Below are 24482 nucleotides of genomic sequence, written 5' to 3'. Positions count from 1 at the left end.
CGCCGCCTGGAACGCTCGGCTTCAGTTGAAAGGCGGTCGCCGTGACCCGTGGGCGGGAAATCCTAGCCTTTTCAGAGGTGGAGGGGCCCGGATGTCGGTGAGAGGGGGGGCGTGTCTCTGACACGTGGATAGGTTTCGCCCTGTAGGGGGAGAGAAAATTGGAAAGTTTTTCTATGCGGAATGGGAAAGGTTGGGTCATGCTGGATTGTGGGCTTGGCCCCTCGTCCTGATTATAGGCCCATTATAACTTTGTTTTAGAGGATTGGGCCCATTATCTTGGGTTTGTTCTTTGTTTTCCATGCTCTCTTAAATTGTCGTTGTTGCGTGTGTGGGTCAGGCCATAAAAAAATTCAAAACCGATGTATCCATATCCAGCCACAAAATGTAAAGGTAGAAATTTAAAAAAGATCAAACATGAACGTTTGTTTTTATTGCGTGGTCTCTAGCAACGGGAGGTAGGTAGCGCATGAATTGCTTCAGCCGCAGGCGAGATTCTGAATTTCTGGCCATACATCAGGTTCTCGGGCCATCGCTTGCGTTTTTTTTTTTCGCGACCGTGGGCCATCGCTTGCGTGCTATCTGCGCCTGAGTAAAGACTTTTTTTTTTCAGTGCTGGGTGATCTTGGCTTTCTGGCGGCACCGCAAGATAAGTTAGTGGAGCGAAATCTCGGTCGATGGAGTGTATCTTTTTAACCTAGTCCTATAAATTTAAAATAGGGAGTTGTTTAGAGGATTTGCCGAAGTTGCTCTTAATCACTTTACACATCTCTATACTCTATACTCACGGATCCTGAAAATAATGGATCTTAGAAAATCTCACACGGATCGGAGCAACAGAGGAGGGAAAAGACTCGGTTGCCTACTTGCCTCTCATGGTTAGTGTTACCTGCCATGCTGTCGTTGATTTAATGCTGCATGCAGGCGATTAGGAAAGGCAACACAATCAAAAAGGGTAATATGTATGAATTTGTTACGCTTCCATAGATCTCTCAAAATTAAAGGGGCCGTTTACTTTCAAAAAAGCAATCAAGAACTTATAGCTTAATTAAGCTAAAATCCCTTTATATGGGATGACTTTCAAATGTTTTCATTCCTTATGGAGAGAGTACATAAAAGAAACAGGACAAAAATCCTTTTGTGCCATTGCAAGCTATAACAATTCCTTCTATGCCATCCAAAGTTAGATATTCCTTCAAGTACCATCAATTCTAATTTCTAATCCCTTTTGTGCCATTTTCGTCACTGTACAGTTAATTTCCACTGTCCAGCCAATTTTTTTCCCGTTATCCCCGTTATACCCCCTCAATATGCTAATTGCTTCCTTGCAGTTATCAATATATGGACTTCCCAAGTTATTGATATGCCTATCATAGGTCTGATTTGTTTGTTTCCAAAATGTGTCATACTAAAATGTGGGCAAGTGGCACTCGTTTGGTTGAAGGTTAAAAAAGGAGCCCGCTTAACCAATGTCATTATAAACTTGCCAAAATTTTGGTAAAAAAGATGGGCATGACCATGTTTTGGTATCAACCGAGCAACCCCTATATTCGCATATCTGACTACTAAATTCTAGGCACCACTTTTTTTAAATACCTTACACACCCGGATGTTCATCTCTTGTCTCCCCGATGTTCACCTCTTGTCTCTTGTCTTGTCTAGAGGACATGTATTATAATGCTATCTCCCGTATTAAATAAAATAAGTGGCATTACCATTATTTAGGAAACAAATCAAATGATTTTTTTGGGAGAATAGTTGAGCCAATCGATTTCTATAAAAGCAGGAGGTTTTCGTTGTAAAAAAAACTGAGCGAAAATATAATTCAAAAAACTGCAATTCAACATTCAGCTTATATGACATGTAAGATGACACCCTTCAGAAAAGGAAAACAATCGTGCACAATTAAGCTAATATTTTAAGAAACGGGTAATACTATAGTTGATAGTATTGCATTCCAAAAACAGAATTATTGTACTACCTGATTGATTAAAGTATGTTTGCCTAATGCATACATATAATTTTAAATAGTCTTTTTCGCAAAAGATGTCATTCAAAAATAGAAAATAATCATAGTCGCCTCAAGTTCATGCAGCTTTTTCCTCACAAAATAATCATAGTCGCCCCAAAGTCAAATAAAGTATCTTCTCAATAATTAGCCAAACGTCTTTGACTGAAAATCAAGAATCCACAGCGATAATCGATAATCTTCAGCGCATGCCGTAGGCGGAAGAAAAATCTCTCGCCTGCCGCGCAGCTTGGACCGTGGCGAGTGGCGACCCAGCATATCCACGGTTCCTCGCGGCCGGAAGAGACGTGGCCTAGAACAAGGGAGCCGGCAGCGGGAGCGGACGGGCCTACACCTAAGCGGGCGCAGCCGCCGGTGGCCGTAGCAATAAACTATCCCCGCCGCCACCGGCTCTCGGCATCGCCACTACGCTAGCTTCGTCAACACCGCGACCGCCCCACCTCCGAGCGCCAATTCTACCGCCGTTCCCGGCCAAATCGGAGGAGCTTCCAGTCCACGAATCCACGGCTCCTTCCCGGAGGCAATCTTGCGCCGATTGGCTGTCCCGCCGAGTCCTGCGTTCTTGCGGGTTGGGGGGTCAGATCAATCTGGCCTCTTCTCGATCGGATTCCAGTGGTCGGCGCCCCCAGCTCGCGATCTTTCCTGCCGGTTTCGTCAGCCGCTAGTCAACTTGGCCGGTCGGTTTTGGTCTCCGACTCCGAGGGCTGTTCGGCTTCGTGCTGCCACCGTCGCTTTAGTTCGGTAATAAAGCCGCGACCTTTCTTTGCTTGTTGGATCCATCGGTGCCTTTCTCCTGCCAGGTCACGGTCTAATTTGGGGAATTTTGTTTGGTACAAATCTCCAGTCAGTCTCCGCCAAGATTTCGGCGATCTTCCAATCAAGGCCCGCCCAAGATTTGATTGAAGCTTTACCAGTTCTTGGATTCGTTTCTTGGGGGCAAGAAGCCGGTTCTTGTGTCGTCTCTGGTGCTGCAAGTATGTTCTGTGGCACACCGGGTCTCTAGTAAAGAGTTCGTCTGTTGTTAGTTTAGGGACTTCCAGCCTCGTTCCTGGAAAGTTGCTCTCGGCCCCTGCGGCGATGGCTTCTAGCACCAGCGAGATGCCCGAGGCAAAGGCGAAGCTGAAGAGGTCCGGGAGTATGGGAAGCAATGATACATATGTGCGAGCTGACAAGATTGATCTTACGAGCCTTGACATCCAGCTTGAGAAGCAACTCACCAAGACCTGGGGTAAGGCCAGCCTCAAGTCCCAGGGGCCCAAGGAGGAGTGGGAGATTGATCTTGCAAAGCTGGAGATCCGCTATGTCATCGCGCAGGGGACTTATGGCACCGTGTATCGTGGCACCTATGACGGTCAGGATGTTGCAGGTATCTATCATCTAGCTCTGCCTGTTTCAAAATGCTTGATACTGCTGCTGATTTACAAGCTGATTTTCATAATAGTTAGTCTTGTGCTGTCTTATGTATTCATGTGAAATAGCATACTATATGATCTTAGAGGATCGAAAGAATGGATGTGTGTGTTAGGTGTATGATAGATACATTTATTGAGACTAGCAGTTCCATTAGCTTATTTTTGAAGTTTATTCCACATCTGACCTGTCAAATAGGAGCCTTAATTGTTTCGATTTATGTGGAAAGTAATACCTGGCAGCACTAGCTCTTATTCGAAATTTGTCTTAAGCATTTGTGTATAGCACAATGCTGCATAGTCCTTTTGCTTATAATGTATCTACTGTGCTTTTCTGCAACTTCATTTTTGTTCACTCTCTTCGCAATATCTGATATGCTGTATTTGAATGGTGCTCTCTAGGAATATGGTTGCCCTTTTCTTGTCAGCAGAATCTTATGCTAGTCACAACTTATGTTTCAACTGTGCATTCAATCTCTCTTCAATTACTTGGTAGTTAAGTTGGTGAAGAGTCTGTTTCTTGAAAGGAGAAGTTCGGTAAGACAATAACTGTGGCCTGGTCCTGAACCCTGAACCATGCTCTATGCTTGCCATGCCTAGAATTTAGAACATACATGTTTGCTTTTGCATATTTTCATATTCGCACTTGATGATCTTGCACATGACTAATTTAAGGGTACTCTTTCTGAACTTCCCTAAACCCCCAAATTATTGTAATTTTGCATTGTGTTCTCTTCTTCCCTTCAATTTGCGTTTTTCACCTTTGTGCTGCCCCATGTGGCCATGTCAATTTCCTGTTGATTATAGATGTTTCAACATTGACCTCTTCTGTTTTATTTTGCTTTTAGACACCTATTATTCAATCAATTGATCCTTCAAGTCCTTGGTAGTACTTTGGAAATCAATGCGAAAATTAATGTTTTGTTGAATCTTTCCACAATTTGGAACATTACTGTAGGCTGTAGCCTTCTCAACATTAGGTTGCTGGGATATGGCATTGTTGTGCTTGTCAATAATAGATAAGCCACTGCAGTGTTCATCAATAGTACAGTGTGATATGCCATTGTTGTGTTCTTCAGTAGCAGATATGTGACTAGAACAAATAACAAGGCTGCCTGAAGCTCATATGTGCTACTTTTTACTGTCTGTTTTCAGTGCCATTCTTTTTCCAGACTAAGATTTTATCCTTTGGCCCAATTCAGTTTCCTTCATCTAAATTTGTGATCTTGATTAACAAATTTGTGGTTTTTAGTCCATGGAGAACACCACTTCCTCTTGTTGATTTATAAATAATAAAGCACACCATTTCTTGTTGATTAACAAATTTGTTGTTTTTCAGTCCATGGAGCACACCACTTCCTCTTGTTGATTTATAAATAATAATATCATATTATAATTTTGTTTCGATGGGTTGAGGATGGCAACATGCTATGCACACTTAAATGTTGTACAGCTATGGTGTACTGGGATTTTGGACTCCTTTTTATTCTTTTTTGTTCTTCTTATTAACCATTCTAATAGGGTTGAGATCCATATACGTTCACCTTTGCGCTAGAACAAATAACATTGCTGCCTAAAGCTCATTTTGCTACTTCCATTTGGAGTGCCTTTGTTGCTAAGTTAAGATTATATTCTTTGGTCCAATCCTATTTTCTCCATCTGAAACCTAAATATCTTCATGGTATGGTGTGCTAGAGTTTGGGACTCTTTTTTGTTGCCTTTAATCATTTTTACAAAGCTTAGATTCGTGTACTTTCACCGTCCATATATGATGCGTCATCTATTTGCCACTGTTACTGTTCACATATGTGTGCATTATATGCGCACAATTCCATGGGACAAATAAGTAATATTCATTTCTGATACATGCAGTGAAGCTTTTGGATTGGGGAGAGGATGGTTTTGCTACAGAAGCTGAAACTGCCACTTTGCGAACATCATTTAAGCAGGAGGTTGCTGTTTGGCATAAGCTCAGCCATCCTAATGTGACAAAGGTGAATATTTTTGCACATAAACCTATGCAGCTTCATGTCTATAAATTATTATTCAGATAGTAAATTTGCTAGTCCTTTGCTTACTGATTACCAAAATTCACCCATTACCATATAGCTGGTATCGTCCGTAGATTTCTTCTTCTGGGCTATTTGGCAAGTACTCAAATGCAGTGTTACTTCTTTTGCAGTTTGTTGGTGCATCTATGGGGACCACAGATCTTAAGATTCCTGCCAACAATTCCAACGGTGATGCACGCACTAACTTGCCAGCGAGAGCATGTTGCGTTGTGGTAGAATATCTCGCTGGAGGAACTTTGAAGCAATATTTGATAAAGAACAGCCGACGGAAGCTTGCTTACAAAGTTGTGGTTCAGCTTGCTTTGGATTTAGCCAGAGGGTAAAGATCACTTAAACTCAACTCATCGAGATGCACTATTTACCTCTGGATACACGGTTAACTATCTGAACCTTCTGTTTGCAGATTGAGCTATCTACACTCAAGAAAGATTGTACACAGGGATGTGAAAAGTGAAAACATGCTTCTCACTCCACAGCGAAACCTTAAGATTGCTGATTTCGGTGTTGCTCGTGTCGAGGCTCAGAATCCAAAAGACATGACTGGTGCGACAGGCACACTTGGTTATATGGCCCCAGAGGTACTTACTGGACTGGCATTTTTAATCTGTTCTGATTCACAATGTGTAGTATTTTCAGCTATTCGAATGCTAAAAAGAAACTCTGTTCTTTGTATGTTCTAACAGGTACTTGATGGTAAACCATACAACAGGAAGTGTGATGTTTACAGTTTTGGCATTTGCCTGTGGGAAATCTATTGCTGTGACATGCCGTATCCAGACCTTAGTTTTGCCGATGTCTCATCCGCTGTTGTCCATCAGGTTTGCCCTGTGTTTCATATATGCAATTGTTTCTTCCCGCATATAATGTGCACAGAACACATTCTTATATTAACTATTCCTTTGTTTTGTTGGCAGAATTTGCGCCCAGACATTCCTCGCTGCTGTCCAAGCGCATTTGCTAATGTTATGCGGAAATGCTGGGATGCAAACCCTGATAAACGCCCTGATATGGATGAGGTGGTACAGCTTTTAGAGGCTCTTGACACGAGCAAGGGTGGTGGCATGATACCAGATGGTCAATCATCTGGATGCTTATGCTTCACCAAGGCTCGTGGTCCATAGTTCTTTTCATGATACCTTCTTCCCTCAGCTACATTTTGCCCATGTAAATGAATGGGGCATGACATGCTTCCTGTTGCCACCTGCTTAGTCGGTGCTGTCAGACGTTCATGGTAGTGGTGCCACCTTTATGCGTCGACTACAGGCCTAAAGCTCTCTCGTATGACCTTTGGGGTCAAATGCTTTTTTTCTATACAAGCGGTATGATGTAATTGTGATTCTAAAGAGATTTCAGGGTATACGGAGTTACACTCTTGAAAATGCTACCTTCCCGTGTCCATTTCGGATCCATTGCTGAATATACATCTTTACTTTTTTTCCTTTTACCATTTACGAATCATGCAAAGAATTGAGGAAAAGAATGGGCAGAAATAAAATTGGTGTTTAGCTTGAAGCATGTCTTTTGGTCATTCAGCTGTAGAGGACATATGATGCTGTTGCTATTTCTATTATTCTTATTTTCACTTTTTTATTCTTGAATTTAGTGTATTGGAATCAATTTCACTTTTGTTTTTTCAACTGTGACCTTCCAACTTTTGGAATAAATTTATCATTGTTACTCATGTATAAGGTGTGGATTGTAAAGTTGTGAAATCCTCCCTCTTTATACAAAGCTAAAGTAGGATAACGAAACTCGTTCTCTGCTTTTATTCCGGAACCAGTTTTAATAATAGTGGCGGTGATGAGCTGAATGACGCCCCGAGCATTCTTTTGCTGCCAAAAGGTGATGGCAATGCATCATTCCTTTATTTTGGATGGCACCATCATGGCGATGGCAATGTAACATTCACTCGTGAAAAGCTCAAAACAGACTGTGGAAGTGTGCGGCTGGTATTTCAGATCATTAGGTATGCAAATTGATGAATATTAGGTGCATCTCCAACCCTCTCCAGTTTAAATATTTTTACTACTTTTCTGAAATATGACCTCATTTTAAAGAAGTATAAATATTAGAACTAAAAAGAATTAGAGGTGCACCGATCACCAATTTTCATCCTTACGCAGCCTAACCAAAGCACATTGAGTTGGGCTGTCGTATGAAACAAATGGCATCATGCTCGTTATGTAAAGTTTCTTCATAAGAAGCTTAATTACTAGTAAAGGCAAATAGTAAAAATATTACACGTCTGTTTCAAAAACATCAGTCGTCGTGTTCGCTTGGCTTATCAGCCAACCAGCCAGCAGTACTGTTCTCTCATACTAAATCAGCACCAACCACCAGCTACCAGACAGTCAGCAGTACTGTTCTCTCATAACAAATCAGCACCAGCCATCAGCCACAGTAAAGCGAACACAACGAGTGACAGCTCCAGTCACAACTCACGACCTGCTAGCTATAGTAGCTTCCATACAGCAATGTAGTACAACATTTATGTATTCTTAATAGTGATGGTATCGGCGACCTATATATTCAGATCGGTATGCTTTGTAGGTTCTCAAAAGCTTGCTACCCACTGAATCAGTCGCTCCTTCCTTCTCCTCGTTCTCTCTGGCGTCATTACTGCCATTTCCTGTTCGTGCTGGTGTGTTCTGCTTTGTTCCGGGCGTTCGTTCGTTTGCACCTGCCTCCTTTTTACGTGCCCCGTGGCGCATCGCTTTGCTATCCTACTTTCTCTTCTGGCGAAGGTGGAAACACACAAGATTACAAACACCGTAGCTCCGAAAAAAACGCACAAGAAACGACACCGATCGGCACGACATTTATTAACGAGATACAACCTTGCAGCCTACCTGCTCTATGAAAACAGCAGCTACATCGACAACAAGATACTGTCATTGCCACACTTAGACCGCCGCAACTCCACAAACCAGCAATCAAGTCGTCTCACGGCTACAACCGTAATGACATCATATTTATAGGAACTAGATATACAAGTAGTACAATTCAAGTTCTACCTTTCACCTAAAATACACACATATTTGACATAAATCTACCAGATGCCTGAATCGATCACTGAAAACAATTCCACCCACTAGAGACAACACAACAACCAAAAGACTTTCTCTCGCTACTAGCAACCAGATTGTCATTCTCATAGGGTTCTTGGCCTATTTATCTATATCTATGCAGCTCTGCTTTTGGACACTCTCAGCCACTAGTGTTGAATGCACCGAAAGCTTCAGGATCATGCTGAAGAAAAAAGCAATGCGAAAATAGGCTCTTCTCAAGTCATGACGCAAGATCGGAGGAGCAGTACTAGGTAGCTATAGCGGCAGGAGCCCCTGCCTGCGTCCCTGCGAGTATGGCATCATCTCCAGATAATGCTTGCTTTACTGACGACATTGCTCTCATCCTAAGCTAACCGAGATGGAGTCACTGCTAGCCTTTTCATCGTTTCTTGCTTGGAGCATCCCATCTTCTGTCGTCATTGCCTTCATCCTCACAAATTTTTTATTTAAAAAAAGTCACCAATGCCACTGTCCATCAAGACACCATGGGTCGATTACTTACTGTATCCTGCATCAACACATTGCATCAGCTGCTCTCTTGTATAATACAAGTGGTTTCTTCAACAAGTGGCCTGCCGATTCTACAAAGATTACTTACATCACTCAGGCAAAGATACATTAGTATCGCCAATCCTGCTCTGCACGGTTGCAAATAGGGATTCAATTTGACTATCATATAAGCAGCACATCTATGTATATTTACATTTTGTTAATTGTCATGGAATGTACTTCACGATTATCGATAGAGTTTTTACGATTGAAATGAGCGGTCAATATATTAGGTCGCACTTTGAAGATCACATCGACACCTAGATTGGCTACCTATATATACATGTAGCAGCAGATCAAGATTATTTCCATGCAAAAAGATAATATTGCAGTTAAAAATGTGCTATTCCGACTGTTTATTTTGTCACGGTGCTCTCTCTGACATAATCTATTGGGTAGACTTTGCAGGCGAGCACGTCATTGCTAAGATTTTTGGGCTGTTTATGTCCTTTCAGTGACCAGATATGAAAGCGATGCATGCAAAGGTGTCCATTAATTTTCTGGGGAAAAGAAAGAAACAAAACAAAGTCTTGTACTACATTACAAAAAACAAATGACCCTATTAGTGCTGACAATCATTAAAGGCAAAAACTTTCTTCAAGCAAAATAAATAAAATTCCCAAAACAGAAGTAAATATAAAGAATGAAGCACCGATTTTTAAATCAGTGCTTGATATTTCGGAAGAATATGTGTTGCATATTTTTAAGAAAAAGAATTGCTTATACAGGAGAAAATATTGTTTGGTATCAGTTGTCGAGACAAAGCTCTAAAGATCTCCTGCAATATGATCCGATATGAACGAACAGATGGCTCGCTTGGACAATTTCTGAGTGGACGTCCACCCAAAAACAGTGAACGAATTTATGAACAAACTGAGTGGACAAATGCCGTCTGGATCAGAAATTAAATCAATTTTCTCTTGTGCAACCATATATCAATTCTTTGGCCAGGATTTGCAGCAGCTTATAAATACGAAAAGAAAGGAGTAATTGACTTTGCTTAATTATTCGAAGGATATTTTTCAGCTGTGTTCATTTTTATTTCAGAATTGATGGAAAAAAAGAACAAGGTATTTTGCTTTTAGACCAACTCTGATCAACGAAAGGGCCATCACATTCACGGACAGCAAACATTTGCAACTCTAAAATGTTTTCTTGACCTTGTGGGAACATGAGTAGAACAACCTTTTCCATAACTCCTATATTTTCAAGTCAGATGTTGAAAAAGCAGGAGGCACCTTTCAGATATGCAGTGTGTTATGTCTGATGTTTTTCTTTGAATTTATCACTCACATTTTTACAGTCACACAGCAGCAGCAGCAGCACTGGTGACCTTTGGGAGTGTACATACATGCATGCAAACGGGCAGTGATGCAGGTACACCAAAATATCAAACCAGAAGGTAGGCAATGACAGCATGAGTGTGTGAACACAAAGATCCATCCCAAAACAAAGACCGGCCGGTCCCTCCCTCTAATTTATAACTCTTCTAGAAACCATCAGATTACCAAATGACAGCATGAGTGCGCATTGATTACGCTCTCCCTTTCTCCCTAGCTAGCCGTGCACGGCAAAGCGTACAACACGAGCACCACCGATCGGGGCAAGCACACAGATCACATCACGTCGACGTAGGAGTCGCAGAGCTCGTCGCCGGCGGCAAGCTCGTCCTGGAACTCGTCGATCATCTTGGACCCTCCGACGTCGAAGCGCTCGATCCGGGCCCCGCGCCTGGCCACCTCCTCGTCGCCCTCGTCGAAGCCGACGCAGCCCCGCGCGCTGAGCTCCCGCAGGCCCCGGCAGCCGGCGAGGATGGTCAGCAGCTCCTGCCGGGGCAGGTAGGACCGGTCGAGGCACAGCGAGCGGAGCCGGGGCAGGGAGCGCACCAGCGCCGCGGCGTCCTCGGGCTTGACGGCGCCGGAGGTCTTGAGGCTGGCGAAGCGCGGGCAGTGCCGGCCGAGCTGCGCGGCGAGGGCGGGGAAGGAGGCCGACGGCTTGGCGTCGAGCTCCAGGTGCTCCAGCAGCGGCCACCGCGGGACGAGCTCCGCCAGGCGCGCCTCGTCGCCGGCGGGAAGCTGCGGGAGCGCCAGACGCCGCAGCCTCGGGCACCTGCAAACGACACCGACCGACGCGCGTCTGATCAGAACTTGCAACGACGACAGGCATGCCGTTTGGGAGAGGGAGATGATGATCGACGTCTACGAAAAGCGGCGCGCGCGCAGTAACAGTAACTTACTGGAGCGAAATGCGGTCGAGGTCGGCGGCCGGCGAGGCGAGGAGCGGCGGGAGCGCGAGGTCGTCGGCGGAGCCCCGCGCGCGGGCGACGCAGAGCCGGAGGAAGCCCGCGAGCGCGAACCGCGGCACGCCGTAGCGGCGCGCGAAGGCGGCGGCCAGCGCGCCCCAGGGCATGAAGCGCGCGACGTGGTCGCGGCGCAGGTCGAGCGCGCGCCACAGGGACGGGTCGACGGCGGCGCGGCGCCAGCCGCGGCACACGAGCGGGGCCGCCGCGGCCAGGTCCTCGAGGTCCAGCCGCCGGAACACGTGCGCCAGGCAGTCCGTCTCCATGTCCGCCCACGGCACCGCGCGGTCGGCTCCGACGAGGAGCGCCGCCGCTTCGCCCATGGACGATCCCTTTTGCCGCCGCGCGCGAAGGAGGCGAGGGTGGAGGCTCCTCCGAGTTGCTGGGGACGGGACGGGACGCGCGATGGGCGGGGGAGCTGCGGGGTTAATGACGATTAGACCTGGTAATGGTGGTGGGGATGTGATCTGAGAGAGGGACAGCCGGAGAGCGGCGGCCGCCTTTATAAAGGGGCCGGGGCCGGGCCGCCGGGGCAGCTTCCGACACCGGTGGCCCGCGCCGCGCGGTTGCTGCGGTTCGGGGCCAGCGCACGTGCCACGCGCGCCACACGAACCACCCCTTTTCCCCCGTCGTTTTCACTTCCCCATCGGCCTATCGGCACCGGCGGAGCTACATAGATGCCTGGGTATTCCCAGGAATACCCAACATTTTTTGCACAACCATAAGTATACATAGGCATATACTGAAATATATAATGTATATTGGTCATTTTAGAACACAAATCAGCCCAAAGCCAATTTCATCAGCCTATAGACTATAGAGACAGGAGCTCAAGGCCCAATGGCCCAGTAAGGCACACGATGCCCAGTAAGCCTCCCCTGGCCTCCCCTGTTCGCACGGACGTGAGGCGATATGCCCCCGACTGCCCGTGACGCCCGTCCTCCGTCCTCCACTTTCAGCTCTCTGTTCGCCTTCGCCATTCCCCAATCCTCAATCCCTAACCCTAATCTTGCTGGCATGCGGTTCTTCTCCGGCAAGTCGTGAGCGGCTAGCGGCGGCGCTCGGTGGCGATAGTAGGCAGAGGATGCAGCCGCGCAGGGCGTGGCGGAGCGGCAGGCCGCGTGATGGCGAGTCGCAAGCAGCGTGGTGACTAGCTCAGCGTGTGGTGGAGCGGCGGTCGGCTAGCTGCAGCGTGGTGACTGGTGAGGTATAATTCCCTAATTCCCCATTGCTGGATTTGGTCATTTCTCTTTTGGATTTAGCCCAATCCCCATTACTGGTTGTTCTTCCTATAGATTATTGCATAATGAAGAAGAGAAAAACCGTTGATTTGAAGAGTTTGTGGGAAAAAGCATCGAAGACAAGAAAAGTAGAATTAGGTTCCACATCAATTCCAGAACCAGTTGCAGTAACATCGGTGGTAGGGAGTGTGGCCCAACCTCAAGATCCGCCATCTGTTGTGCTGGAAACAATTGTGAGTCAAGTTCATAATGAAAGCATTCCATCTGTTGACCATGAGATAGCAAGCAGAGAACTTGAGATAGCTAGCAATGACCCTAACACAGCAACCACAGAATTGGGAGAGGAGCAGGAGCAGCAGCAGCATAGATCAGGGGAATTCACAGAACCTTCTACTTGGTCTCCTATCAGAGATGGTGATGACTCCGGCGATGAATCAAATGATGAAGCTATTTATGACATTGACCGTCTATCTCATGATCCTGGAAACAGAATTCCCATCAAAAGATATAATGTTAATGAGCGGAATTCTGTGATCAGGGCATTCATTGCATTAGGTCCTTGTCAACCATGGGACCATGATTTTCCTATAAGGTATATTGGAGGTAAACCTCGTCGCTTCGTGCCTGATTGGTTTCATCAATTCAGATGGCTAGAATATAGTGTGCAAAAAGATACTGCATTCTGCTTTGTTTGTTACTTGTTCAAGCATAAACTTAATTCTTCTGGTGGAGATGCTTTTGTGACTACGGGCTTTAGAAATTGGCATATGAAAAGCAGGATTACTAAACATTGTGGTTCTGTGAATAGTTTTCACAATATGGCTCAAGAGAAATATAATTTGTTCATCACACCTAAAAGATCAATTGTTGAGAAGTTTGCTACAATAAATGAAAATGACAAGGCTGATTATATGTCTCGTTTGTCATACTCTATTCAATGTGCTAAGTATCTTCTACGACAAGGTCTAGCTTCTCGTGGACATGATGAAAGTGAAAATTCACTTAACAAAGGAAATTTCAAGGAGTTGTTAAATATGCTAGCTAAAAACTTTGAAGAGGTTGGTAGAGTGGTTTTGAAGAATGCCCCAAAGAATTGTAAGATGACTTCCCCTGAAATACAAAGACAAATTGCTAATTGTTGTGCCAAAGAAACAACTAAGCTTCTCATGGAAGACCTTGGTGGTAATTATTTTGCAATTCTTGCCGATGAGTCCAGTGATGTGTACCAAAATGAACAACTAGCTCTTTGTTTGCGGTATGTTGACAAAAAGGGAAGGGTAGTTGAGAGGTTTTTAGGTATTGTTCATGTTGAGAGCACTACTTCCTTGACACTTAAAATTGCAATTGAGAAATTATTGATGGAGCATAATTTGAGCTGGTCCATGGTACGTGGGCAAGGTTATGATGGAGCTAGTAACATGAAGGGTCATGTTAATGGTCTAAAGAAACTCATTATGGATGAATGTCCATCTGCTTTCTATGTTCACTGCTTTGCACATCAACTTCAGTTATCTCTTGTGGCAGTTGCTAAGGAAAACCCAGATTGTATTTGGTTCTTTGATCAAGTTAGATTTTTGTTGAACCTTATTGGGAATTCCTGTAAGAAGGCACAAATGCTTCGAGAAGCACAAGCACAGAGAATTCTAGAAGCTCTAGAATTCGATGACATTCAGACGGGAAAGGGTTTGAATCAAGAAATGGGATTGGGTAGGCCAGGAGATACTCGTTGGGGTTCTCACTACAAGACTGTTATGCACCTTTTATCTTTGTATCCTTCAATTAGGAAAGTCCTCACGAAGGTTGGTGATGATCGCTCTCAAGGTGTTGAGTGTGCACATGCACAAACAATGTTGACAATATTTCGATCATATGAGTTTGTTTTTATGGCACACTTGATGCAAACAGTACTTGGGTTCACAGCAGACTTGAATTATGCCTTGCAGAAGAGGGATCAAGATATTGTCAATGCAGTAGAACTCATTTCCTTGACCAAGCTCCAATTGCATCAATTGCGAGAGGATCAGGGCTGGGAAGATTTCCTCAAAGAAGTGGAGTCATTTTGTGTGAAGAATAAAATCAAAATTCCAGACATGGACATATTCTACAAGCCTGTAGGAAGAGATAGGAGGTTCTTTGTCCAGATCAAGAATCTACACCGTTATCGTGTTGATATGTTCTTAAGCATCATTGATAGGCAACTTCTAGAGCTTAATGAAAGATTTTCTGAGGTAAACACAGAATTGCTAGTTTGCATGGCTGCATTCAGTCCTATTGATTCATTTGCTGCTTTTGACAAAGACAAATTGGTTAAACTTGCTGGATTTTATCCCAATGATTTCTCATTGTTAGAGTTGAGACATCTGCCCACTTCACTTACTTTGTACATCAATGATATGCTAGCTGATGAAAGGTTCAACAATGTGAAGACTCTTGCAGAGCTTTCTGTTAAGCTTGTTGAAACAAACAAGTATGATAGACATCAAATTGTTTACAAGCTTCTCAAGTTGGTGATAGTGCTTCCAGTAGCAACAGCAAGTGTTGAAAGAGTCTTTTCTGTCATGAATTATGTGAAGAACAAATTGAGAAACAAACTTGGAGATCAATATTTGAATGATTGTTTGGTTACGTTTATTGAGCGGGAGTTCTTTCTACAAGTTCAAGACAAAAACATTATCAACCGCTTCCAAGCTATGAAGGAACGCAGATTTAAAGGAAGACTATAGTTTTTGTAAGTTCTTTTTGTTACTTATTAGTTTGTTTCCTACTGTCATGCCTATCTTAGATGTGAACAAACTACATTTGAAATCTGTTGCTATGCATTGGAATTTTTTTTTTTTGGTTGTGGGAATACCCAAGTTCTTAATCCTAGCTCCGCCGCTGCCTATCGGGCTTTCAATTTTGGCGATCCCCGCGCGTACATAGTAGCTACGACGCCGTCGGCGTGGTCGCTGGGCATGGTGGTCGCCGCCCGGCACTCCGCGCGCGGTCCTTGATTGACCTTGTTGGTCTCGGCATCCGAGCTCTCCTCCGTCACGGGTGGCGTCGTCGTCGCCGCATGCTGTCACCAGGAGGCGCCACTTGGTTTGGAGCTTAGTGAAACTCCTGTCCGCCCGGGACCTTGTGCGGCTCGGTGCATGTCCACTGTCACGGCTTGTTCGCTGTGCACGTACGCCCCCCCTGCCGAGCTAGAGCTAGCGTGTTACTCCCACCGTTCCAAAGTGCAAGTTATTTCAATTTTTTGAGAGAATCAAAATATTTCAAATATATAATAAAACAGGAATATTTATGGTACCAAATATTCGTGTTTTAAGTATTATAGATTTTTCATTAAATATACTTGCATAGTATACCTACTTGATGTTATAAATCTTTGTAGTCTTTTCTATAATTTTCATCAAACATTAAAATAGTTTACTTCAAATGGCTTGTACGATTTAAAATGGAGAAATGACTAGGTACATCCCGTCCGTCGTGGCAAAAACGAACGAAAAATCTAGCGGCACTAGCTCACCTGCTGGATTCTATTCTATTCATCTCATTCTCATTGCATTGCTTGACCAGAAAATTAAATCAAAATCACGGTCCTCCAAGTCGGAAAGTAGTAGGTCGAAAAGGTCCAAATTTGGTAGGTGCACGTCGTACTCGTACCAGGGTCTCCGGTCCCTGGATCAGTTCAAACAGAAATGATCGTTTCCTGAGTACGTGTGAACTCAAGGACAAAGAGCAGAAAGGGAGCGATTCTTTTATCGAAAGAAAATCCTAAGCAACATGAGCATGCCCCGGGCATTATGTGGCACGCCCTACCAGACCAGCAGAAAGATGATAAACGTGTACTTCCTCCATGCCCATAAAACAAGTCGTTCTGAGCTATTGGAGTCTGCTGTGGACGCGATTGCCCCTGGCCGCCGCGCTTGCCGTCCGTTCGCTTCACTCCGCATTAATCACGCCGCCTCGTCCCTCGCGCGCAGTGATCGTGCCGCCTCGTCCCTCGCGCGCACGCTCGCCACCCACCCGCAGCACGCTCCTTGTTTGCTCGCCCGCAGCACTCCTTGCTTGTTCGCTTGCCGCACGCTCCTTGCTCGCCGCAGCACGCTCTGTTTGCTCGCCCGCGCAGCACGCCGCTTGAAGCTAGATTCTTCGTCATGGAACCCGGCATGTTGGAGTCGCTGGAGTCATCAGTGTTGGCCATCGCCCACAAACGCGCCCAACCGAAACAACGCCATGCAGCCAAAACAGCGCCATGAAAAAAAAATGGGGCCTCGCAAGCGCCATGCAGCCCATCAGCAGAGCGCCATGCACCAGGTATCGATCTCGGCACCTGATTACTCCCACCTCGATACACTAACCATCTGAGCTAGGAAACTTTCTCGAATGAAATGCACACGCAACTGCATTTAATATGGGCAAACATGGAAAACATCCTATAATTACTCCTTGGTAAGCACAATTCACTACTACAGAACAGACTTTTGTTCCAGGCCATTTGTCCCGGCTGTCTTTGGGTCCAGGATAATAGGTGTCTTTTGTCCCGGGTACAACGACTAACCGGGCCAGCGAGGGGGACAGATGCCTTTTGTCCCTGTTGGAGGCACCAACCGGGACAAAACGGGGGGCCTTTTATCCCGGTTGGTGGCTCCAACCGGGACAAAACTCCTTGGCCCTCTTATCCCTTTCCCTCCGCCCGAGCCTTCAGCTCACTTGTTCTTGCTGTTTTTTGCTCGGGAGAGGGGAGTTCTTGCTCATTTCTTCACCACATTTGTGAAGATTTTTTATTTCCCCATCCATCCATCGGCGCTAAAGGTTTGGGGCTTGTTTTTCTCTTCTTCCTTGGCTTGTGTAGCTCATTTCATGCTTTAGAAATAGAGAAAATGTGTAGCTCATTTCTTGGACATTTAGATTGCATATGTAGGTGTGATTTTTTTTTAGATTTAGATGAGTATGTGGATAGTAGAAATTTTTAGAATGAGTGTAGACACTTCATGTGATTTACTTGTATATATGACCATATTGTGGATAGTTCATTTTTGTATTAATGAATGAATTAATGAAATAAGTATATTAGAATTTTTTGTATTATGAATGGATTATTTTGACACTCTAGTGATGTATTCGTTTATGCTCACACTGAAACCATCTAGAAGCTTAAAAAATCTTTATTTCGAAATAAGTATACATCATTAATCTCCATTCAACGGTGGTGGCACTACATTTTGGGGATACACGATGCGTTATAAGGACGTCACCAATGGGCTGGTCGCAACACCAGCACTTGCGGTTAATACGAACACAACATTTGGCACAGTCAGCGTGGCCGTTGTTGCACTGAGAGCATATCAACGAGCATGCTGCCTGTGCCAAGTGTTGTGTTCCTATCAACCGTAAATGTTGGTGTTGCGACTGGCCTATTGGTGACGTACTTGTACAGTACCGTGTCCCCCCGAAAGGCAGTGTCATCACCGCAGGGTCGAGGTTACCAACATATACATTTTCTGAAATTAAGTTTTTTTTTCTTCCAGAGGGTTTCTGGATATTGAAAAGAGTGTTCTCCTGGAACTGAAGGGTGTCAAAATAATTAGGAGTTATTGAGATTTCTTTCAATTAATTAGAGATTTCGTCTTTTTTATATGTTTTCATTGTTATTTGCAAGAGTAATTAATCTGATCATTGTAATTGTAATAGTAAATAATATTTGCGTTGTAATTGTAAGAATTTATAATTTTATGAAAAATAAAAGTGTTTTTCAGTAAAATATGGCTTCAGCAGCTGGAGGGAGTGGCGGCGGTGGGGGTGATCGTTGTCCTTCTGGAGAGAAGGACACAATTCCAGTAGATCGTCGGTGTAAGAAACCTAGCGCTTTTCATAGGACAGCGCTCCGTTATTTGGAAAAAGAATATAGAGAATGTATGGCAAGGGGCGAGGAACCTCCGTTTGATCTTGAGAATTTGTTGCGGCGTTACGGTTCGTCACCACCAAACTCGGAGGTTTCAGCTCCGCCATCTTCTTCTGTGCCAGCAAGAAATCCGTCAGAGCATTCTGCTTTTCCATGCAAGGACGGTTGAAAACCTATGTGTTGTTGTGCGAATTTTTAAGTTGCATATTGAGTACTCCTTTGTTAAGTTCTGTAATGGATTAAGTACTCCTTTTAATTAATCATGATGTATGATGGATATTGCAGATCTTGTAATTATTCATGTTATGTCACATTTAGTTTAATTTAGGTTTGATATATTTTATTTATTTGATACGTGTTAAAAATTCAAATCGATTTCTTTAAAATGCAGATGGACCGGCAATGGATGTACAATACTAACCGGTGTTCGAACGAATTCATTGAAGGCCTGCATTATTTTTTGTCTATGGCTGAGGCAAACAAACAGAATGGTTTTATGTGCTGCCCGTGTGTTCATTGCAACAATAACAAGGATTACTTCTCTTCAAGAATCCTACACAGCCACATTTTCGCAAATGGTTTTATAGAGAAGTATGTTTGTTGGACGAAGCACGGAGAACAGGGGGTTACCATGGAAGACAATGAAGAAGAAGATTTTGACGACCACTTTCCCGGGATTGCTGGATTCGGTGCATTCGATAACGATATTCTCATGGAAGAGCCCGAAGTAGATGTAGCAGAAGATGACCCCAGCGACGATCTGGGGCAGGCATTGCACAATGTGCGGACAGACTGTGAGAGTAAAATGGAGATGTTGAAGTTCCAGAATATGTTAGAGGACCACCGTAAGTTGTTGTACCCAGATTGTGAAAATGGATTGAAGAAGCTTGGCACCACCTTGGAGTTGTTGCAATGGAAGGCGACAAATGGTGTATCCGACAAGAGATTTGGTGAATTACTGAAACTTGTTAAAAAAATGCTTCCTAAGGACAACGAATTGCCTACCAAAACGTATAAAACCAAACAACTTGTTTATCCTCTAGGATTAGAAGGGCAAAAGATACATGCATGCCCCAATGACTGCATCCTCTACCGAGGCGAGTACGAGAATTTGGATGCATGTCCCATATGCAGTGCATTGCGTTACAAGATCAGAAAAGATGATCCTGGCAATGTCGAGGGGGAGCGTCCCCGGAAGAGAGTTCTTGCGAAGGTCATGTGGTATTCGCCTATAATACCACGTTTGAAGCGTCTATTTAGAAATAAAGATAATGCTAAGTTGATGCGATGGCACAAAGAGGAACGCAAGCAAGACTCGATGTTGAGACACCCCGCTGATGGGTCGCAGTGGAGAAAAATAGATAGAACGTACCCTGAATTTGAATTGGATGCGAGAAACATAAGGTTCGGTTTGAGTACGGATGACATGAATCCTTTTGGTGAGATGAGCAGTGGTCATAGCACTTAGCATGTGACTCTTTGTATGTATAATCTTCCACCATAGCTCTGCATGAAATAGAAGTTCATCATGATGCCAGTGCTTATACCGGGCCCAAAGCAACCAGGAAATGACATTGGTGTGTACCTAAGACCATTGGTCGAAGAACTCTTATTGCTTTTGGGGCGATGAAGGTGCACAGATATGGGATGAATACAAACAGAAAAACTTCAACATACGAGCATTGCTGTTTGTAACGATCAATGACTGGCCTGCTCTTAGTACCTTGTCAGGACATTCGAACAAGGGATATAAAGTATGCACACACTGTTTAGATGATACCGATAATATATGGTTGACCTACTGTAATAAGGTTGTATACATGGGTCATCGTCGGTTCTTCCCATTAGGCATTCGGTACGAAAGAAGGGCAAGTATTTCAAAGGCCAAGCGGACCACCGAACAAAACCGATGCACCGTAGTGGTAAAGACATCTTTGACATGGTAAAAGATCTAGAAGTTATTTTTGGAAAGGGTCCTGGTAGCCAACCTGTTCCGAACGAAAACGGAATGGCGCCCATGTGAAAGAAGAAATCTATATTTTGGGAGCTATCGTATTGGGAAGTCTTAGATGTTCGTCACGCAATTGATGTGATGCACCTCACGAAGAATCTTTGTGTCAACCTGATAGCATTCTTGGGAGTTTACGGAAAGATAAAAGATACACTAGAAGCACGTCAAAAATTGCAACGTATGGAAGAACGAGATGCCTTACATCCACAACAGCGATATAATGGACGAGAATACTTAAGTCCTGCCAGCTATACTCTTAGCAAGGAAGAGAAGGAAAACATGTTTGACTGCTTGAGCCGTATAAAGGTTCCATCTGGATACTCATCCAATATAAAAGGAATCCTAAATTTGGCAGAGAAGAAATTTACAAATCTCAAGTCACATGACTGCCACGTGCTTATGACCGAACTTCTTCCGGTTGTGCTGCGGGGGATTCTGCCTAATAATGTCCGGTTAATCATCGTGAAGCTATGTGCCTTCCTCAACGCAGTTTCTCAGAAGGTAATTGACCCGGACAATTTGATAAACTGCAAAACGATGTGGTGCTATGCCTTGTTGGCTTTGAGCTGATATTTCCACCATCTTTCTTTAACATCATGACACATCTTCTAGTGCATCTTGTGAAAGAGATTGATATCCTCGGACCAGTATTTCTACACAACATGTTCCCATTCGAAAAATTCATGGGGGTACTCAAGAAATGTGTTCGTAATCGAGCTCGTCCAGAAGGAAGCATCGCCAGTGCCTACGGAAGTGAGGAGGTCATTGACTTTTGTGTTGACTTTATTGATGACCTTAAATGGAAAGGGTACATTAGGAAAGAAATCTTATGTCTGCACAGATGATTTCTCATTCAAGAAAGCGCATTATGCGGTTCTTCAACAATCATCCTTGGTTGACCCGTATATCGAGGAACACAAGAAGATTCTACTCTCCGAATTCCCAAAAAAGTCTGAGGCATGGATTACACGTGAGCACATGAACACTTTTGGCAGCTGGTTGCGGAAGCATCTAATGCATAACATGAATATAAGTGAACAACTGTTCTTATTGGCTAGGGGACCATATTGGAATATCTTAACATACCAAGGGTACGAGATAAATGGTAACACATTTTATACGATAGCCCATGATAAAAAGAGTACCAATCAAAATAGCGGTGTCTGTATGGATGCCACGGACAATAATAGAAAAAAAGGACACATATTACGGCTACATTGAAGAGATATGGGAGCTGGATTACGTTCAAGGTGCCTATATTTCGTTGCCAATGGGTTAAGCTATCTGGAGGAGGGGTAACAAAAGATGAGTATGGGATGATAATAGTTGATCTCAACAATCTTGGGTATAGAGACGAGCCATTTATCGTAGCCCAGGATATCGCTCAGGTTTTCTACATTAAAGACATATCTAGCAAGCCAAAGAAGGGGATAAACAAGCAAAAAGATGAGCCTAAGCGACACATAGTTCTATCAGGGAAGAGAAACATCGTTGGAGTGGAGGAAAAGACAGACTTGTCAGAAGAATATAATAGCTTTGTTGCCATTCCACCTTTCGAAGTAAATGCTGATCCATGCATCCTACTAGCCAATGATGATGCTCTATACTTGCGCGGTGATCATAATCAAGGGACATATGTTAAGAGAAAGTCTGTTACCGCTAATCTTTCACGTACTTAAATAATTTTCTATTATTGTATACAAAAGTAATGACAATTCGAATACTTTTATTATATATGTAATGTACCATTATCCTTTATGTATTATATATATATTATTTTTATAGTTTTCACTTAATTATCAGACTCAAGTATAATTTTCATACAATAATATGGATTACTCAACTAATTTTATTTATTTCATGAAATTAAATTCACATTAACGCACTATACTCTCTCACTAACACACACAATCTCACTAACACACACTATCTCACAAACTCACACACTACACATTAATGTCACGAAATTGCTTAATTTTATGTTAAACTCACTTTTTAAACGTTAATATCGTGATAGAACCCACTTTCTGTCGAAAAGCAAAAGTTTGAAAAAATTTATTCACCTAATATATTTTTGCATGGTGAAAATAAAAAATATGATTTCAAAAAAATAGATATTTCGTTGACCCAATCACTTGAATGAAAATTAATTTTTTTTTTCTGTGTATCAAGTCTATATAGAGATAAGAAATTTTGTTCTATAATTTTTGGAACCACAATTTTTTCCCCAGGTATTAACAAATGAAAGCCTATTTTAAAAGAGAAGTAAAAAGAACCAAAAATAAAAAAAATTAGATGGGGACGAGGGAAAATGGGCCCCTTTTGTCCCCGGGGGTAGATCCACCCGGGACTAAAGGTGGGCCGCGGGCTGGGAATTTTCCCGGCCCACCTAAAAACCCCTTTTGTCTCGGGTGAAGCCACCACACGGGACAAAAAGGCCCTTTTGTCTTTTGTCTCGGGTGGTGGCTTCACCCGGGACAAAAAGCCCCTCCTCCCCCCATATATCTCCTTCCACCTCCGCCCTTCCCCCAACACTTGGTCATTTCTTGATCTGCGCCTCGTGCCATCACCGTCCCCTGCTCCCACCGCCTCCTGCTCGCCGCCGTCGTTGTCCCTGAGTGCCGCCGTCCCTCGCCACCAGAGGACGCGCCGACCGAGCTCCGCCACCAGAGGATGCGCCGACCGAGCTCCGCCGCCCCACCACGCCGTCAGTCCCGAGCTCCGCCATCCCCGAGCGCCGCCCCGAGCTCCGCCGTCCTCGAGCGCCGCCCCGAGCTCCGCCGCCCCACCGACCCGTCGGTCCCGAGGTCAGCCGTCCCCGAGCGCCGCCCCGAGCTCCGTCGTCCCCGATCTCCGCCGTCCCCGAGCCCCCACCCCGAGCGCCGTCGACGTCGTCCTCCTCCTTGCTCGTGCGCCGTCGTCTACCGCCACGCCGCTTGCGCCATCGTTGTCCTCGACCTCTGCCTCGCCCGTGCGTCGCCCCAAGCTCCGCCGCCGCGACCTCGCTGCCGTACGTGAGTATGCCGACCGTGGGCTGCCGCCGCCCCGGCCCCCAAACCCTAAAATTTTTGTGAATTTATGCTCAAATCTTAGTGATTTATGATCAAATTTTAGTGAATTTTGTGCAAATTAAAATCATAGTTTGTTGTAAATTAGGTGTTCATTTGTTTAATGTGTTAATTTACAAATTTGAGTATATTTAATTTGTTTAATGTGTTAATTTGTAAATGGTAAATTAGGGTATTTATTTTGATGTAGTATGAAATTAGTTGAAAATGAATTTTAGTAAATTTAATTTGTTTAATGTGTTAATTTTTTTGTGTGAATTTTATAAATTGTTAATTATGGTATTTAATTTGATGTAAATTACGTGTTAATTTTTTAATGAGTTAATTTATAGTGAAATTATATTTAATTTTTAAATATATTAATGTGTATGTATATGTGTATGTCTGTACGTACGCCAATCCAATCCTCGTCCAGTTAAACGTACGCTGATTCGATCCTATTCCATGTAAACGTAGTCGTCCGATCCTCGTCCATCTACTCGTACGCCGATCCTCGTCCATCTCGTCCATCTACTTGTACGCCGATCCAATCCTCTTCCATGTAAACGTAGTCGTCCGATCCAATCCTCGTCCATGTAAATGTTGTCGTCCGATCCAATCCTCGTCCATCTAATCATATGACGATCCAAAGAAACGTCTAGCTAAATGAAGTCCGATCCAAACATAGTCTTCCACTCGACCGGGGCAAATAAGGACTTTTTCGAATCCTTGTGACTATATCTATTCTGTAAAGTAGAATTGATTTATATCTATTCTATGACTATATCTATTCTGTGACTATATCCTTGTGACTATATCTATTCTGTGACTATATATTAAGTAGAATTGATTTATAGATATATTATTAGA

At 43.9% G+C, this 24482-nt stretch overlaps 3 protein-coding genes across 5 annotated transcripts; 2 read left to right on the top strand and 1 right to left on the bottom strand.

The window, feature by feature from the left end:
* Nucleotides 1-2267: 2267 nt before the first annotated feature.
* Nucleotides 2268-7019, top strand: LOC120689593 (serine/threonine-protein kinase STY13-like). The gene is made up of 7 exons (XM_039971903.1): nucleotides 2268-2767; nucleotides 2871-3392; nucleotides 5308-5429; nucleotides 5618-5826; nucleotides 5911-6085; nucleotides 6191-6325; nucleotides 6422-7019. The coding sequence occupies exons 2-7, from the start codon at nucleotides 3104-3106 to the stop codon at nucleotides 6626-6628; spliced, it is 1137 nt and encodes a 378-aa protein (XP_039827837.1). The 5' UTR covers nucleotides 2268-2767; nucleotides 2871-3103; the 3' UTR covers nucleotides 6629-7019.
* Nucleotides 7020-10502: 3483 nt separating this feature from the next.
* LOC120692805 (F-box/LRR-repeat protein At3g48880-like) lies at nucleotides 10503-11916 on the bottom strand. The gene is made up of 2 exons (XM_039976201.1): nucleotides 11361-11916; nucleotides 10503-11233 (listed from the first exon to the last, which is right to left on the bottom strand). The coding sequence occupies exons 1-2, from the start codon at nucleotides 11744-11746 to the stop codon at nucleotides 10741-10743; spliced, it is 879 nt and encodes a 292-aa protein (XP_039832135.1). The 5' UTR covers nucleotides 11747-11916; the 3' UTR covers nucleotides 10503-10740.
* Nucleotides 11917-12085: 169 nt separating this feature from the next.
* On the top strand, nucleotides 12086-15545 carry LOC120692804 (zinc finger MYM-type protein 1-like). Of its 3 annotated transcripts, none has more exons than XM_039976198.1 (2): nucleotides 12086-15392; nucleotides 15521-15545. In XM_039976198.1, the coding sequence occupies exon 1, from the start codon at nucleotides 12730-12732 to the stop codon at nucleotides 15385-15387; it is 2658 nt and encodes an 885-aa protein (XP_039832132.1). In that variant the 5' UTR covers nucleotides 12086-12729; the 3' UTR covers nucleotides 15388-15392; nucleotides 15521-15545. The 3 variants fall into 3 exon arrangements, with proteins under 3 accessions (XP_039832132.1, XP_039832131.1, XP_039832133.1); XM_039976197.1 differs by having other exon boundaries at nucleotides 12086-12630; nucleotides 12719-15540; XM_039976199.1 differs by lacking the exon at nucleotides 15521-15545 and having other exon boundaries at nucleotides 12086-14892; nucleotides 15065-15218.
* Nucleotides 15546-24482: the final 8937 nt, after the last annotated feature.

Source organism: Panicum virgatum, chromosome 9N (assembly GCF_016808335.1).
Source record: "Panicum virgatum strain AP13 chromosome 9N, P.virgatum_v5, whole genome shotgun sequence".
Classification (NCBI taxonomy): Eukaryota; Viridiplantae; Streptophyta; class Magnoliopsida; order Poales; family Poaceae; genus Panicum; species Panicum virgatum.
The sequence above is the reverse complement of the archived record's forward strand: the minus strand, read 5'-3'. Positions and strand labels throughout refer to the sequence as shown.